Here is a 16,841-nt window from a genome sequence, read left to right as displayed (position 1 = left end):
TGAGAGGTGGGCACGCCAAGCTCACAGGTGTTCTCACCTGTAGAAAGGGGGCCCTCACACAGGCTCTGGCTGTGGTCATTGTTCTGACACTGAAATCCCTGGAGCCTCCCTGAGGGCAGGGCCTGGCTCCCTGTCAGCCCTGCACCCCTGGGCAGAGAACAGGGTCTGGTCTGGGGCAGGCTCTCCATAAGCTTTGTTGAATTAAGGCACAGTCAAATACAAAACCTGAAGAAGTGGGAGAAGCTGCACTCTGCTGGAATGAACACATCTCTAAGGAAGTAGTGCTCAGCGTTTATGGAGTGTTAGGCTGATCAGGGATCCCTTTCTTTCTTTCAAATATATTTTATTGATTTTTTACAGAGAGGAAGAGAGAGGGATAGAGAGTTCATCAATGAGAGAGAAGCATGGATCAGCTGCCTCCCGCACCCCCCCCACTGGGGATGTGCCTACAACCAAGGTACATGCCCTTGACCGGAATCGAACCTGGGACCCTTCAGTCCGCAGGCTGGTGCTCTATCCACTGAGCCAAACTGGTTTTGGCATGGGAACCCTTTCAACATGCAGATTCCTGCACCCACCACAGGGAGCTGGCCCGGGATGCCTGGGGAGGGACCCCAGAGTCTCCAGGTTCAAAAAGCTTTCCTGGGAATCCTGCTGCAGGTGGTCAGGCAGCCACTGCGGAGTGGGGAGGCTCGGAGTGGAAGTTAAAATAAACAGGGAGGTCTCGGTTTGCGGCCAGTTGTTCTCCAGGAGTTGAGCTTCCACTTTGGAGTTCCCGGAGCCCCTGCATCTGGGAGGGAGCCCGCCGGAAGAGCAGCTGCTTCCACCCCTCCGTGGCTGCCTCCAGGAGAGGCTGGATCCTCCGCTGACGGATGCTCTTAGGTTTCTGTGCTCTGACCTGCGAGGCCACAGGGAAAGCAGCCGGGTCAGGGCATTTCCCCTTTTGTCCCCAGGAAAACGGGAGCGTTGGGGGGCAGGTCTAGGTTGCCAGGGCTGCTCATCAGCAATTATCCTGTGTGGGACCCATGTCACTCTCCCCCACTCCACCTACAGCCATAGATCAGGAGCCTCCAGGAAGGGTGGTTGAGGCTTAGCTGAGGTACTCTGGTTTCGGTGGTGGTGATGCGTGTGTGTGTGTGTGTGTGTGTGTGTGTGTGTGTGTGAGAGAGAGAGAGAGAGAGAGAGAGAGAGAGAGAGAGAGATTGAGAGAGAGAGAGCAAGATATTTTCCTGATATTGGTTATCTACAGGTTCCCAAAACAACTGAGTGGGAAGTGAAAAACAGTCAGATATTTGGCATTTTTCCCCCCCCCAGCATGCTGCTAAACATGGAGATCTCCTCAAGCACCCACCTATTAGCTGGAAACTAAAAATTTCATCCATATGTTCCAGGGTGCGATAATGCAGCTTGCATATAGATGACTGATTAAAACATATTTTTGGATTTTTTTTTTTTTTTTTTTTTTTTTTTTTTTACTTCAGAGTCATATTCGTCATTTATGGCATCATCATCATTCGGGCTGAATTCATGAGTTATTACGAGATAGTTGGATTTTTGAGCTTATTAAATATTCACAATAAATCCAGTTTAAAAACAGTTATAATTCTTTCCTTTTCTTCCCAGGACCTTTTCCCTATAGCTAACATGTTCTGTTAACTTCCTGGGCTTCTTATAAGAATCGAACACATTAACATGCGGAATGTGCTTATCACAGTGCCCTGTACATTCTCACAGAATGATGCCCACTTTTCTTGAAAACCACTGCCACAGCAGATACAATCCTGCCAGAGCAACCCTCGGTGATCCCAAACCAATAAGCAATGATCGGTCCCATAGACACGACTTTCTCAGACACTGAACTCACGCTTTAGGAGAGGAGACCTCTGTACCTTTCGGCAGCTGGGACACGGAGGCCGCGCTGAGCTCACTCGCCTTTACAAGCAAAGCTCCCTGGGTGCAGCCTCCTTCTCCTCTGGGCTCCTGGGCTGGTGATGGTCAGGCCACTGCATGGCCCACAGCCAGTGCTTCTTGACGCCTTTTCCTCTTTGCTTTTCATGGTGTCCCTTCCCATTCAGACAGTCAACCGTCTTTGCTTCAGGGAATCTTTTTATTTTTTTCTACTGTCCCTTCTGACTTGCTGTAGCACATCTGTCAGGCCTAGGGACAAGCAAGATAGAGATAAGGCTGTTAAACGTGGTGAAAAGTAAGAGTCAAGGTGTCCCATGCCAGAGGCCTGCTTTTGCTTAATCCTAGGCCGTGAGTGATGTTCCCGAGAGTGAGGATCGCCCTGGAGACTTCTTCCAGAGAAGGGCAGTGGTACCTGGACGTTTCCCTCCACAGGGACACAGAAGACCCTCTGAATCCAGTGGAAGGGCCGGTGATGCTCAGTCATCCCTGACTCAACAACACCAGCCTGGCCAGAGACTCCGAGCAGGCGCCTGGCGTGGGCTCCCTGCTGCCCTCGCCTGCTCAGCCTGCCCCTCAAGTGGAACCAGATGGGCCGGGTGGGTCGTGAGGGGGACCCACAAGGAGACCCCGGGGAAAACTGAGCTCCTGGTCCCACCCACTGCCCCAAACGGCTTTCTGAATCGGTTCATCCAGGAACAACCCCCCAAGCCCCTTTTATCTCCCAATCACCAAGAACCCGATCCTTTATTTAGTCCCAAAACTCGGAAACTAATCTTTTATTTATCTCTGCTGTAATCCCACTGCGGGCTGTGTACGGAATACGCTGCCTGGGAACAAACCTCTAGGATTTCAGAAGGACCCTCCGCCAGGGGAGCGCAGGGGCTTAGGAGGGAAAGTAAAACCAGCGCCAGGATGTTTAGGTTCCATGTGTGAAGGGGAGGAAGAATGCGGCTCGTTGGGGCCTGTGTGATGGAGAATGAGCCACAGGCAGGCTCCCTAGTCACCAGACCATGGTGGAGGGCGGGAAAACAGGCCGGCGTGACGTCAGGCCCCAGAAGGGCCAGCCGGTTGAAACGATTTCCCAAGCTCCCTGTAGGGCTGCCGGCTCAGCCCTCCACCCAGGGCAGGGAACCAGGGACACGCTGCGTGGAGCGTGCTGAGCGGTCCCACACAGCTGTGGTCCCACCCCCTCTCGGTGGATCTGGGGCCAAACCGCATGGCCCATGTGGCAGGGGAGGCCAGCCTACCTGCCGGTCCCCATCCATCATCCATCCTTAGCAGGCCACTCCCACCGGGGGTGGGGTGGGGGAGTGGGGGGAGGGCCCTGAGAGCACTGCCTTGCCCCCAGAGGTTTCCGAATCACCATTGTTCTGTTCATTCTTGTATTCCAGTGTTTCCCAACCTTCTCTCATGATGAGAATCACCTGGTGGAGTTGTTAAAACACAGATTCCTGAATCCCAACTAAGAAGTGCTAAACTAGGATTTTTGGGAACATATAGGTAAAATTGTATACTTAACTAGTGCTCTAACACAGATGTTATATACAGAGCACTAAGTTAGGTATGCAATTTTACCTATATGTTCTCAAAAATCCTAGTTTAGCACTTCTTAGTTGGGATTCAGGAATCTGTGTTTTAACAACTCCACCAGGTGATTCTCATCATGAGAGAAGGTTGGGAAACACTGTAATGTATTCCACTACTATTTCCTGAATGCCTACCATGTACCAGGCCCAGGGCTGGGGCTGGGGCTGGGGCTGGGCATTCGGTGGTTAGCAGGGCACGGTCCCTGTGTTCACGAAGCAAACAGACTTTGGGGCTGTGGGGAAAAGCAAGCAGATACTGAATAGGCATTTAACTGAAATTACGGTAGCCAGAGGGGGCGGAGCCACACTGGGGGTTTGGGGGTCAGAGGCTAGTAATATGAGCAGGAGTTAGTAAGGTACAGAGTTGGGGCTGGGGGCCGGGGGGGGGGGGGGGGGGGGGGGAGGGGAAATCAAGAAGTGTCTCCACAAACTCCTCCACTCTCTTTGGCTTTTTTGCTTCTTCATGCCTCCTTCCAAACCTTAGCTCCTGACTTGGTGCACTTAGCATGCATTCAAAACTCTGTTTCTAGAAGCTGCCTCTGGCTCCACCCCAGGACCAGCCAACTAGTCTGTCCCTTCCCAGTTCCCCTTTGGGGGAGGCAGCTGCCCCATCTAGGTGCTTCTTTCTCCAATTTGCTCTCATGTACTCACACATCATTGGTTCACATGCCATGTCAGCTCAATTATAGGGGGCTTTCCTAGCGCTGCTGGCCCCACAGAGAAGGCAGCATACTCTGTTCACATACTAGTACTAGAGGCCCGGTGCACAAAATTCATGCATGGGGGGAGGGGGTGTTCCTCAGCCCAGCCTGCACCCTCTCCAATCTGGGACTCCTTGAGGTAGGATCCAGGTAGGATCGGGACTAGACAGGCAGTCGGACATCCCTCTCATAATCCAGGACTGCTGGCTCCCAACTGCTCGCCTGCCTGCCTTCCTGATTGCCCCTAACTGCTTCTGCCTGCCAGCCTGATCACCCCCTAACTACTCCCCTGCCAGTCTGATCTACGTTCATTAGGGATATAGGCCTGGTTCTCCCCACCCCCATCCCCAACTTCTTTCCCCGCCCAACTGCCCTTCCCTGCAGGTCCAGTCGCCCCCAACTTCCATCCCTTGCAGGCCTGGTCCTTCCCAACTGCCTTCCCCTGCTGGCCTGATTGCCCACAACTGCCCTCCCTTGAAGACTTGTCCCTTCCAACTGCTCTCCCCTGCTGGCCATCTTGTGGTGGCCATCTTGTGTCCACATGGGGGCAGGATCTTTGACCACATGAGGGCAGCCATCTTGTATGTTGAAGTGATGGTCAACTTGTATATTACTTTTATTAGATAGGATTCTCTCCCTCAGAGCTTCCTTTCTTCACTTCTTTAATGTTCTCTCAGCCAGGGCCAGGCCTTGATCTGGTCCCTAGCTGAGCACTAAAGGGGAGCCTGAAAGAGGGCCATAGGGGTGGGGGGCAGAATAGGTTTCCTGAGAAGGTGACACCTGGGAGAGTCAGACTGAGGAGGAGTTGTTCAGGTGACATTGCATCTCTTTCCCCTCCTACCTTTCTTGCTCTTTTCCATGCATTTTCCATTCTCTACTGTTACCTATCATGAATATGTCTGGGCTTCAGCATCAAGAGATGGAGCTGGGAAGGCCCTTGGAGATCTAGTCTGACACCTGCCCATCTAACAGATGGGGACAGTAAGGTTCTAAGAGGGATTAATTGATTTGTGGATATTGAACCATCCTTTCATCCCTGAAATCAATTCCACTTGGTCCCTGTGTATGGTCCTCTTATTGTATTGTTGAATTTGTTTGGTAATATTTTGCTGAGGATTTTTGCATCTACGTTCATTAGGGATATAGGCCTGTCATTTTATTTTCTTGTGGCATCCTTGTCTGGTTTCGGCATCAGGGTAATGCCGGTCTCATAAAATGAGTTTGGGAGTGTTTCCTCTTCTTCTACTTTAGAAGAGTTTGAGAACAATTTGTGTCAATTCTTCTTTAAATGCTTGGTAGAATTCACCAGTGAAGCCATCTGGTTCTGGACTTTTTGTTTGTCGGGAGGTTTTTGATTACTAACTCAGTCTCCTTACTAGTAATTGGTCTCTTCAGGTTCTGTTTCTTCACGATTCAGTATTTATAGGTTGTATGTTTCTAGGAATTTATCCTTTTCTTCTGGATTGTCCAAATTTTTTGGCTTATGGTTACTCATAGTGGTTTCTTATGAACCTTTGTATTTCTGTGGTATCTGTTGCAATGTCTCCTATTTTATTTCTGATTTTATTACTTAAGTCCCTTCTCTTTTCTTCTTGGTGAGTCTAGTTAAGGGTTTGCCAATTTTGTTTATTTATTTATTTTTTTAAACAGCTCTTTGTTTCATTAATTTTTGCCTAGTATTTTTTAAGTCTCTTTTTTTGGAGCAGTTCATTCCCAGAACAGCGGTCTGCGGGCCTTGGGAGGAGGCCCCAGAGGGCGCCGCCGGGGGCGCACCTGAGGACCTGGACTGGGAGACGGAGGTAGGGGTTGGAGCGCTGAGCTGGGGAAGGGCTCCCAAAGGTGGGAGTGCAGGCTGTAGTAGGGACCAGGCGCGCGTCTCTCTGGGCTAGGCGTGGGGGACTGGGGCCATGGCGCTCTGATGGGGCCGTGTGGGTGGGTCCCTAACCCGGTTCCTGCAGTGTTTCCAAAAGTGTGGTACGCGTACCCCCAGGGGTACGGGAAGAGTTTGGTGGGGGTATGGGTTGCACCGGAGTTTGGTGGGGATATGCACTGCACCGTGCTTAGCTGCGCCTAATTCTACGTTCTCATGAGTACGAGGGGTACTCAGCGTTACGAAAATTATAGAAGGGGTACACATATGTCAAAAACTTGGGAAACACTGATCCAAGGAGTCAGGAAGCGGGGGGTCGCGTCCTAGGCGTTTTCTGGGACGGCGATCTCTTGAACAGCGGCGACCTCTGGGACAAAAGCGCAGAAGAATCCCTGCTGGACGGCGACGCCTCCCCCGGGAGCGTCCAGGTGAGCGCCGGGCTCCAGGCCGCCGGGCGAGCGCGCCCCCGCGCCCGCGCCCCAGAGCGCCTCGGGCACCAGCACGAGGGTGTGGCCGCCCAGACGCACTCGCAGCACCGACGTGGGCGCGGGCTCCAGCATCAGGTCGACGCCGCTGTCCAGAGGCAGCTGCAGGGCGCAGCCCGCGGCCAGCACCACCACGGAGGTGAGCGCGGCGGCGGCCCTGGGCTCGGCCGGGCCCTGCAGGCCGGGCGCCATGCCGTGTTCGGGGCCCGCGGGCTCCTGGATTCGGCGGCGCTTGGCGGGGCCGGGCCCCCCGGGCTGCGGTTCCCACCGGGGCGCGGCATGGAAGCTGGGGCTGAGGGGGCGTCTGCCCAGCATCGGGGCGGCGGTGCGGGCGGTGCTCCTGGGCCTGGCGGAGGGGAGTGTCACTCAGCGGCGGCGGCGGCGGCAGGTGAGCGGGCTGGGGGCGGGCGGGTGCAGGGGGGGGGCATCGCTGAGCGAGTCCTGGGAACTCGACGGTGCCTCCCGGATGCCTGAAGCCCCAGATTCTAGGAGAGCCTGGCGGGGCTTAGGTCTTGCCCTCCAGCGCACTGAGTGACAATATGGGATGTCAGGTGACCTGCGTCTCACTATAAGCCCCGCCTCCTGGCACATCTAACAACACGTTGAAAATGGAACATGTCTTATTTCTTTTTTAAATATATATATATATATTATTGATTTTGTACAGAGAGGTAGGGAGAGAGATAGTTAGAAACATTGATGAGAGAGAGTCATCGATCAGTTGTCTCTTGCACACCCCCTACTGGGGATATGCCCGCAACCAAGGTACATCAACCAGTCCCCAAGCCAACGCTCTATCCATTGAGCCAAACCGGTTTCGGATCTTATTTCTTTTTCTATATCTGCTCAAGGTCCTTCCAATCTCAGAAAATAACAATTCCATCCTTTTTGTGCTCAGGCCCCAAGCTCTTAATTTATCCTTGACTCTCACACCTTTCACAAGCAATCCTGTTTTCTCTACCTGCAGCTTCGTATCACTCCTCTTGCTACTGTTTTAATGAGAGGCAGCATTGTTTATTGGGTGAATTATTGCACTCCATGAAGGCAGTGATTTAAAAAAATATATTTTATTGATTTATTTTATTTTATTTTATTTATTTTTTTTTTTTTACAGAGAGGAAGGAAATATCAACCAGCTGCTTCCTGCACACCCCCTACTGATGTGCCCACAACCAAGGTACATGCCCTTGACCGGAATCAAACCTGGGACCTGTCAGTCCGCAGGCTGGCACTCTATCCACTGAATCAAACTGGTTTCGGCAAGGCAGTAATTTTTAAATGTTTTGTTCTTGCCTGTATTCTTGGAGTTTGGAAAAGTGTATGGTACGTAGTAGGCACTTAATACATATTTGTTAAAGATGGCAGCTTTAAAAAGGAACTAATGATAAAGTACAACATAGGGAATATAGTCAATAATATTGTAATAAGTATGTTGGTGCCAGATGGGTACTGGACTTACAGGGTGGTTGTAAGGTACATAAATGTCTAATTGCTGTATTGTACACCTGAATTAATAGGTCAGCTATAACTGAAAAAGGAACTAAAAACAACAACAACACTTCTAGGGATTAAATATGGAAACATGGAAGCAAGAAATACGAGTGGGTTAAACAAAAGTTTAGACAGAATTGAAACTGGAAATACTGAACTAGAAATAGTATGCAGGAAGCTAAGAAGGTTAAAAAACACATGAAATAAGAAAAGCAAACGAAAATACATTATCAGAGAGAAAGCAGCTCTACATGACTGAGAATAGGGAAGTAGTATTACTGACAGAGATAATGAATAAGAATTCTTCAGATGTGATGATAGGGAAAAATCATTTGTTCATTCACTTAACAAATCCAACACATACTATTTAATTTTGTAAAATGTCCTTCTCTCCTCTGAGCTTCACCAATGAGGAATGAATAAACTAATTGTTAAGGACTCAATGTAATACAAATAAGAAAGTTTAAATACAAAAAGTTAACCTTATAATAAATTTTTACTATTAATATTAAATACCACAGCCTGTTCTCTAACAAAAAACTGCAGTTTCACTTGAATATTCTAAAAGCTTTTTTATTAAAAAAAATTTCAAGAACCATTTGCATAAGGCGTGGTCAGAAATGGAGTAAAGGCTTTCCATAGCCTCCAGGAAAATCTTAGAGACTTTAGACACAGGCACTTATAAAAGTAAGCAAGTGGTTTATGAGATTGTATTTTAGCTAAAATTTCCCTCACAAATAAATGCCATGGGGCTCCCTCTCCTCCATCCCTGACGCTGGTTGCTATCTGTGGGGTGATTGACCCCCTATTCGCACCCGCCTTGGCCTGGAGCTGCCCACTCACTTGCTCCACCATCTGCTGCCCCAGTCCTGCTCTCCTTGAGGCCAGCAGCACCTCTACTGCTGCTCACTGCCAGCAGTGCATCGCTGATGCCTGCCATATTCTGCACTGCCCCCTGATGGTCAGCACACATCATAGCGAGCGGTTGAACTCCAGGTCAAACAATTTGCATATTACTCTTTTATTATATAGGCTGTCTGATTGGATTCCCAGAGATGGGGATATGTGGGATATTCTAAGATATAGAGCCTAAGATTTTGTGGAATTTCAGTCAAGAGATAATTCCCGATATTGATAGTTAATTAAATTCCACTCAGCCAAATAAAAATAGAATTTACCCCAGAGACATTACAATAAAACTCTAAAACACCAAAGGAAAAGGAACATTTAAAATATGCTAAAATTGATAGCAGAATCAAACATAGAAGGAATAACAAACTGATTGGCAGAAGACTTCTTGCTTTCAAAAACAACAAAATGGCAGAACAATGGACTAACATCTTTAGTTAAACATCATGTTAGAATGAGTAAATATGCAATAAAACAGAAGAATAAGCGAGTTTACCACATAAAAACATGTTCAGGCTTACAAAACCAAGACAGTTTATCATACATAGAACATAGTAGAAAGAACTATTAAAGGATATTCTTCAGCAAGAAGAAAATTGTGGCTAGACTTTAAGAGTGGAACATAAGAATAAAGAGGCAGCCGAAACCGGTTTGGCTCAGTGGATAGAGCGTCGGCCTGCGGACTGAAAGGTCCCGGGTTCGATTCTGGTCAGGGGCATGTACGTTGGTTGCGGGCACATCCCCAGTAGGGGGTGTGCAAGAGGCAGCTGATCGATGATTCTCTCTCGTCGATGTTTCTAACTCTATCCCTCTCTCTTCCTCTCTGTAAAAAATCAATAAAATATATATATTAGAAAAAAAAAGAATAAAGAGGCAGAGAAGAATTGGTAAAGTATGTGATAAATTTAATAGTAGTGATGTTTTATAAAATAAAATCATGTTGTCCTGGCCCCATGGTCGGCAAATTGCAGCTCTCGAGCCACGCGTGGCTCTTTGGTCCCTTGAGTGTGGCTCTTCCACAAAATACCAGGGCCTGGGCGAGTCTATTTTGAAGAAGTGGCATTAGAAGAAGTTTGAGTTTAAAAATTTGGTCCTCAAAAGAAATTTCAATGGTTGTACTGTTGATATTTGGCTCTGTTGACTAAAGAGTTTGCCGACCACTGCCCTAGCCAGTTTGGTTCAGTGGATAGTGCCAGCCTGTGGACTGAAAGGTCCTGGGTTCAATTCCAGAGGGATTGCCCAGGTTGTGGGCTCATCCCCAGTAGGGGGCGTGCAGGAGGCAGCTGATCAATGATTTTCTCAACCTTGATGTTTCTCTCCCCCTATGAAACCAATAAAAATATATTTAAGAAATCATGTTGACTTCAGGGCTTGATCAATAATATTTTATTTAATAAAAATGGGAAGTATAAATGTGATAAATAAAATTTTAAATGTTAAAAGTTTGATTTACATAGGAAAAAGGTCAGAGTAAAATTAAAAGGGTCTGAAATAATGTGGACCAGCAGAAATGCAAACATTTTATATCAGCTTATAGGTCAAAACCAGCGGATGATCAGATTTAAAAATCCCAATGCATGCTGGAAACAGCTGATAAAATCCCACAGTTACCATTATGCTGTTCTGCAGTTTTCCAGAAGAGCATCTGGACACACCAAGAAAGAGAAAACCGATGGTCTAGAATATCCTTCCTCTTCCTCACGTCTCATCTGCTTACTATAGCCAGTCTGCGCGGAAGGAACTGTTTGCACACGAAGTGCTCAGTTTCCAGGTGGTAGGACATTGGGTATAACTCTGGAGGGAGGGGCAGTTCATTCCCGGAACAGCCGTCTGCGGGCCTTGGGAGGAGGCCCCAGAGGGCGCCGCCGGGGGCGCACCTGAGGACTTGGACTGGGAGACGGAGGTAGGGGTTGGAGCGCTGAGCTGGGGAAGGGCTCCCAAAGGTGGGAGTGCAGGCTGTAGTAGGGACCAGGCGCGCGTCTCTCTGGGCTAGGCGTGGGGGACTGGGGCCATGGCGCTCTGATGGGGCCGTGCGGGTGGGTCCCTAACCCCGTTCCAGCGGCCATCCAAGGAGTCAGGAACCCGGGGGCCACGTCCTCGTCCTCGTTCCCGTCGTAGGCCTCTTCTGGGACAGCGATCTCTGGGAAGGCGACCTCTGGGAAGGCCATCTCTGGGACAGCGATCTCTGGGACGGCGATCTCTGGGATGGAGATCTCTGGGACGGCGATCTCTGGGATGCTGATCTCTGGGACGGCCATCTCTGGGACAAATGCGCAGAAGAATCCCTGCTGGACGGCGACGCCTCCCCCGGGAGCGTCCAGGTGAGCGCCGGGCTCCAGGCCGCCGGGCGAGCGCGCCCCCGCGCCCGCGCCCCAGAGCGCCTCGGGCACCAGCACGAGGGCGTGGCCGCCCAGACGCACTCGCAGCACCGACGTGGGCGCGGGCTCCAGCATCAGGTCGACGCCGCTGTCCAGAGGCAGCTGCAGGGCGCAGCCCGCGGCCAGCACCACCACGGAGGTGAGCGCGGCGGCGGCCCTGGGCTCGGCCGGGCCCTGCAGGCCGGGCGCCATGCCGTGTTCGGGGCCCGCGGGCTCCTGGATTCGGCGGCGCTTGGCGGGGCCGGGCCCCCCGGGCTGCGGTTCCCACCGGGGCGCGGCATGGAAGCTGGGGCTGAGGGGGCGTCTGCCCAGCATCGGGGCGGCGGTGCGGGCGGTGCTCCTGGGCCTGGCGGAGGGGAGTGTCACTCAGCGGCGGCGGCGGCGGCAGGTGAGCGGGCTGGGGGCGGGCGGGCTGGGGGCAGAGCCGCGCGTCGCGGGGCAAGTCCTCGGGGCAAGTCCTCGGAGCTCCTGGGCGCCCTGTCTGGAGGCTCGCAGTCCAGCTTGTGGGGAACCCGCGCCTCAGACTTCTAATCTTTGGCTCCTCGAGCTGACCTGTGCGCGCTGGGAAGACCGAGGAAATGGCAATGGAGACCCTGGGAACCCAAATCTCACTTCCGCTAAGCTCCACCCCTTCCGAGGCTCCGCCCCCAAGTGGTCCGGCCCAGTATCGGCGTCTGTGGTTGGCAGGTCACTCTGAGGAAATACTTCTCTAGGCCTCTAGGGGGCAGAGTACTTGTCTAGGGAAGAAATGATGCGCCAGTAACAACTGGGAAACATGTGCTTACTTTCGGGACCGATGTTTTTCTGTGATTTCAGGTATTCCAGAAAAAAAAGACCACTCAACTAGACTACTCACTTCCCAGCATCAAACGGACCCACCCAAATACTCCATGAAATTATTTTTTTTAATTTAATAAATCTTGCCGAAACCCATATGGCTCAGTGGATAGAATGTAAGCTTGCGGACTGAAAGGTCCCGGGTTGGATTCCAGTCAAGGGCATGTACCTTGGTTGCGGGCACATCCCCAGTAGGGGGTGTGCAAGAGGCAGCTGATGGATGATTCTCTCTCATTGATGTTTCTAACTCTCTATCCCTCTCTCTTCCTCTCTGTAAAAAAACAATAAAATATATTTTAAAAAATTTAATAAATCTTTATTGTTCAGATTATTACAATTGTTTCTCCTCCCCCCCCCCCCCTCAGCTCCCTTCCACCCGGTCCCCACCCCACCCGAAATTTCTTTAATGCTTGTTCTTTAATTTCTGGGGTAAATGGAAAATACTGATTTCTCTTTAAGAGAAGTTTTGTTTTAATGCTAAAGTAAAATATTTGTGGCAGATTCTTCCTGAAGGTTAAGGCTGTTATAAGACTTATAACAGCCTTTACCTTCAGTTAAATATATCAATAAAATTAAAACATTAATATAAACAAATCATTTTATTGAGCACTTATTATATACCCACCTTTTTAAAAAATATATTTTATTGATTTTTTACAGAGAGGAAGAGAGAGAGATAGAGAGTTAGAAACATCGACCAGCTGCCTCTTGCACACCCTCCACTGGGGATGTGCTCGCAACCAATGTACATGCCCTTGACCGGAATCGAACCCGGGATTCCTCAGTCCGCAGGCCAATGCTCTATCCACTGAGCCAAACTGGTTTTGGCTATACCCACCTTTTTATTAAGTAATTTAAATAAGAATTTTCTTTAAAAACATGGTTGACATACAAAAAACTGTATGTATACAACTTGAGTTTGGAAACAAGTATAAATCCCTGAAATCATCACAGTTAATGCCATAAACATATCCAAAGCTTACTCCTGCCTTCTTTGAAACAAACAAACAAACAAACAAACAAACAAACAAACAAAACTGATCTTTTTCAGTCTTCACAGCAGGTGAAACTGAGAATGGTAAAGTAAGTTATTCAAAATTAAATAGCTAGTTTGTGTTAGATGTAGGAATCAAATGCAGACTTATCTGGTTTTATGTCATGGACTTTTTACTTATATTTATTGTGTATATCTAGGAGTGAATTGCTAATTGGTACTATGTATGCCTTTTCAAATTAACAGGTAATGCCTCCCCATTTCCCCCAAATGTTTTTCATAGTTTACACTCCCTGTGAGGAGAGCATATTTCCATACATCCTTGCAAACATCTCTTATTGCCAGACTCTTAAATCTTTCCCAATCTGATGTACTTACATGCTATCCCATTGTGTTTTCATTTGCATTTCTGATTGTCAATCAACATGGATCTTTTTTTATATGCTTATTAGCCATTTTTATATCTTATTCTTTGAAATGTTTCTATCTTCATTCTGATTTTTTGACTTTAAAAAATTGGGTTTTGACTCTTCCTCCAGTTTATGCAGCATTGGTACCTTCTTCAAAGACCAACTTAGCACCTTCTCATAAAAGCCACCGCTGACAGCTTTCTTCATTTACTATGTCATCACTCTCTTTATGGCCTTCGTAATATTACCTCAGCTTGTAGAGAAACAAAATATTGTTTAAAAAGATTGGGTTTCAGACATATTTTATACCAATCATTTAGCACATACATGAATAGCAAATGTCTCTATCATAGTTATGAGAACTTTAGAACTTGATTTACTATAATTCTCACACATTTTACACCTGGCATAATTTGTGGTGATTTTAATTCCCCATGGGTTCCCTCTGGCCCCAAGTCTTGGCCTCTTCCTTTTCCCTTCAACAATTTTGTCTTCCCTTCTACCTCATCGATTCTTACTCTTGACCCTGTCATTACCTCCATGATCACATTTCCAACCATTTTATTCTCAGAGTACCTCCTAATTTTCTGGCTTAGGCCTTTAATTATTTAAACTCTATCAGACCTTCCATCCCTCTGGACAAGCCCATGGCTCCTACTATCTTTTCATTATAATCATTGCCATGTTTATATCTTCAGCTCCTTTTCCTGTCTCCCACTTTGCTGGTTGATATATCTGCTACTTTGTGCCTGAACTTGTGCAGCTGAATGGGGCTGGAGAAAAACACTCAATCTCATTGACTGGTCTCATTTGATATTCGTGATCATTAACTTCAAGTGGGCTCCAAACGCTGCCCAGTGATCTTACTCTTATGCTTTATTCCATCACTCTCTTGTTGTTCTAGATGGATATTGCATGCTTTCTCCTCTCTGCAAATTTCCAATACCTCACTCCTTATGTTCTCCCCTAGATGGTCACCTTGCTTCTTTTCCACTGAGACAATATAAGCAATCATGAAATACTTTTCAAAATTTATATATTTCTCCAAGCTCCACTAAGGACTATACATTCTGTCTTCTCTTCTGTTCCCATGGATGAAATGTTTATGGTCCTAGCAAAGGCCACTTCCTCCATTTGTGCACTTGATCTCAGTTCATTTTGTCTCCTCAAGAACATCAATCTGGCAGTTATCCCATCTCTATCTAGCATCATCAAAGTTTAGTTACCTCTACTGAATAAGTATCTGCATTGTATAATTGAGAGGTAAACTCTTCCTTCTTCTTCTTCTTCTTCTTCTTCTTCTTCTTCTTCTTCTTCTTCTTCTTCTTCTTCTTTTTTTTTTTTTAAGTATTTTTATTGATTTCAGAGAGAAAGGGAGAGGGAGAGAGAGGGAGAGAGAGAAACATCAATGATGAGAATCATTGATTGGCTGCCTCCTGCACATCCCCCATTGGGGATGGAGACTGAAACCCAGGCCTATGCCCTGACTGACTAGAATCTAACCATGACCTCCTGGTCCAACCATGACCTCCTGGTTCATAGGTTGACATTCAACCACTGAATTACGTTGGGCAGGCAAATCAGCCTACAGAAAGCCCTCAGGTTACGTAGGAGATCCTTTCCTATAGTGCGACGTAACTCGATTTTTGCTGTAAGTCAGAACCCTCCTGCATAAGCACCTACGTCACTCACATGGAGCACATACACAGCAGCAATGGAGTGAAACAGTAAAAAAAAAATTAAAAGAAAGATAACAATTCCTGACCTTTACTTGTGGTGAATAAATAATAATAAAAAAACAACATAAAGCACATGTGTACATATGTCAAAATGACGGAACTTTTAAAAAAAATAAATACTGTAAATGGGAGATAGTGATGTAACCACGAAACGACATAAGTCAAGTCCAATGTAACCTGAGGACTGTCTGTATTATTATTATACTAGAGGCCTGGTGCATGAAATTTGTGCAGGGTGGGGGGTGTCCCTCCCTCAGCTCAGCCCGCACCCTCTTGCAATCCGGGACCCCTTGGGTAGGGTCTCTAGGCCTGGTAGTGATCAGAGCCTATCAGGGCTTTCCTTCCCCCTCTAACCCCCTGCCGGCAACTGGTCTTGCCCCCGCCACTGCCATTGCTTGCCATCCCCCACCACCACTGGTAGCCTCCCTCTGTGGGCGACAGGCGTGGGGTGTGATCACTTGGCTGGCCTGGGCCTCCCTCTGTGGGGCATCACTGGCTGGCCCTACACACCCGCCACAGCTTCCCTGGCTGGTGGGCTGGGCCTTCCTCTGCAGGTTTTAGTGGGGTGATGGCAGGGCCCCCTAACCAATTGCATTGCACCCATCTCTGCTGGCCGGGCGCCAGGGCGTGTCATAGTGTGGTCCTCTGGAAGTTCGTCTGGACAGTAGTTCTGCTGTTTGGTTGTTCAGTAGATTTGCATGTTATGCTTTTATTATTACAGATTTTGCTATTGAGTTGTTTGAGTTCCTTATATAGTTTGAATATTATCCACTTAACACATCTATATTTTCTCCCATTCTGTAGATTGCCCTTTTATTCTGCTGATTGTTTCCTTTGATTATTTTTGCTTTTGTTACCTCTGCTTTTGGTATCATATTAAAAAAAATAATTGCCTAGACCAATGTCAAGAAGCTTTTCCTCTATGTTTTCTTCGAATAATTTTATTGTTTCAGGTCTTATGTTTAAGTCATTAATCAGTTCTGAGTTGATTTTTGTATATGATGAGGTAAGGGTCCAGTTTTGTTCTTCTACATGTGGACATCCGGTTTTCCCAATATAATTTGGTGGAGAGACTATCCTTTCCCTATTATCTACCGTTGGCACCCTTGTTGGAATCTATTGACTGTAAGGGTGGGGATTTATTTCTGGGCTCTCTATATGTTTCACTGGTCTATATGTCTGCTTTTATGCCAGTACCCTACTGTTTTAATTACTGTAGATTTATAATATATTTTGAAATCAGAAAGTCAGATGCCTCTAGCTTTGTGTTTGCTAAGATTGCTGTGGCTATTCGAGGTCTTTTGTGGTTTCTTATGAATTTTAGGATTTTTTTTTTATTTCTTTTGTTTGTTTTCTTTCAAGATTGTCATTGGGATATTGACATGGATGGCATTGAATCTGGAGCTCACTTAGGGTACTATGAAAATTTTAACAACTTTCATTTTTCCAATCCATAAACATGGGGCATTTTTCTATTTGTCTTCTTTAATTTCTTTCATTAATATTATATAATATTCAGTGTATAAGTCTTTC

At 47.6% G+C, this 16,841-nt stretch overlaps 2 protein-coding genes across 2 annotated transcripts; both read right to left on the bottom strand.

Annotated features, from left to right (window-relative positions):
• Positions 1-6,388: 6,388 nt before the first annotated feature.
• LOC311632195 (proline-rich protein 23A-like) lies at positions 6,389-6,865 on the bottom strand (the record flags this gene model as incomplete). Its single annotated transcript, XM_084903332.1, has 1 exon — positions 6,389-6,865. One exon carries the CDS (start codon positions 6,863-6,865, stop codon positions 6,389-6,391), a length of 477 nt encoding a protein of 158 aa, XP_084759458.1.
• A 3,822-nt stretch (positions 6,866-10,687) lies between these two features.
• LOC311632194 (proline-rich protein 23C-like) lies at positions 10,688-11,643 on the bottom strand (the record flags this gene model as incomplete). Its single annotated transcript, XM_084903331.1, has 1 exon — positions 10,688-11,643. The coding sequence occupies one exon, from the start codon at positions 11,641-11,643 to the stop codon at positions 10,762-10,764; it is 882 nt and encodes a 293-aa protein (XP_084759457.1). The 3' UTR covers positions 10,688-10,761.
• Positions 11,644-16,841: the final 5,198 nt, after the last annotated feature.

Source organism: Pipistrellus hanaki, assembly GCF_964339955.1.
Source record: "Pipistrellus hanaki genome assembly, chromosome: 13".
NCBI classification, from domain to species: Eukaryota; Metazoa; Chordata; class Mammalia; order Chiroptera; family Vespertilionidae; genus Pipistrellus; species Pipistrellus hanaki.
Note: the sequence above shows the minus strand (reverse complement) of the source record. Positions and strands in the feature narration are given on the sequence as shown.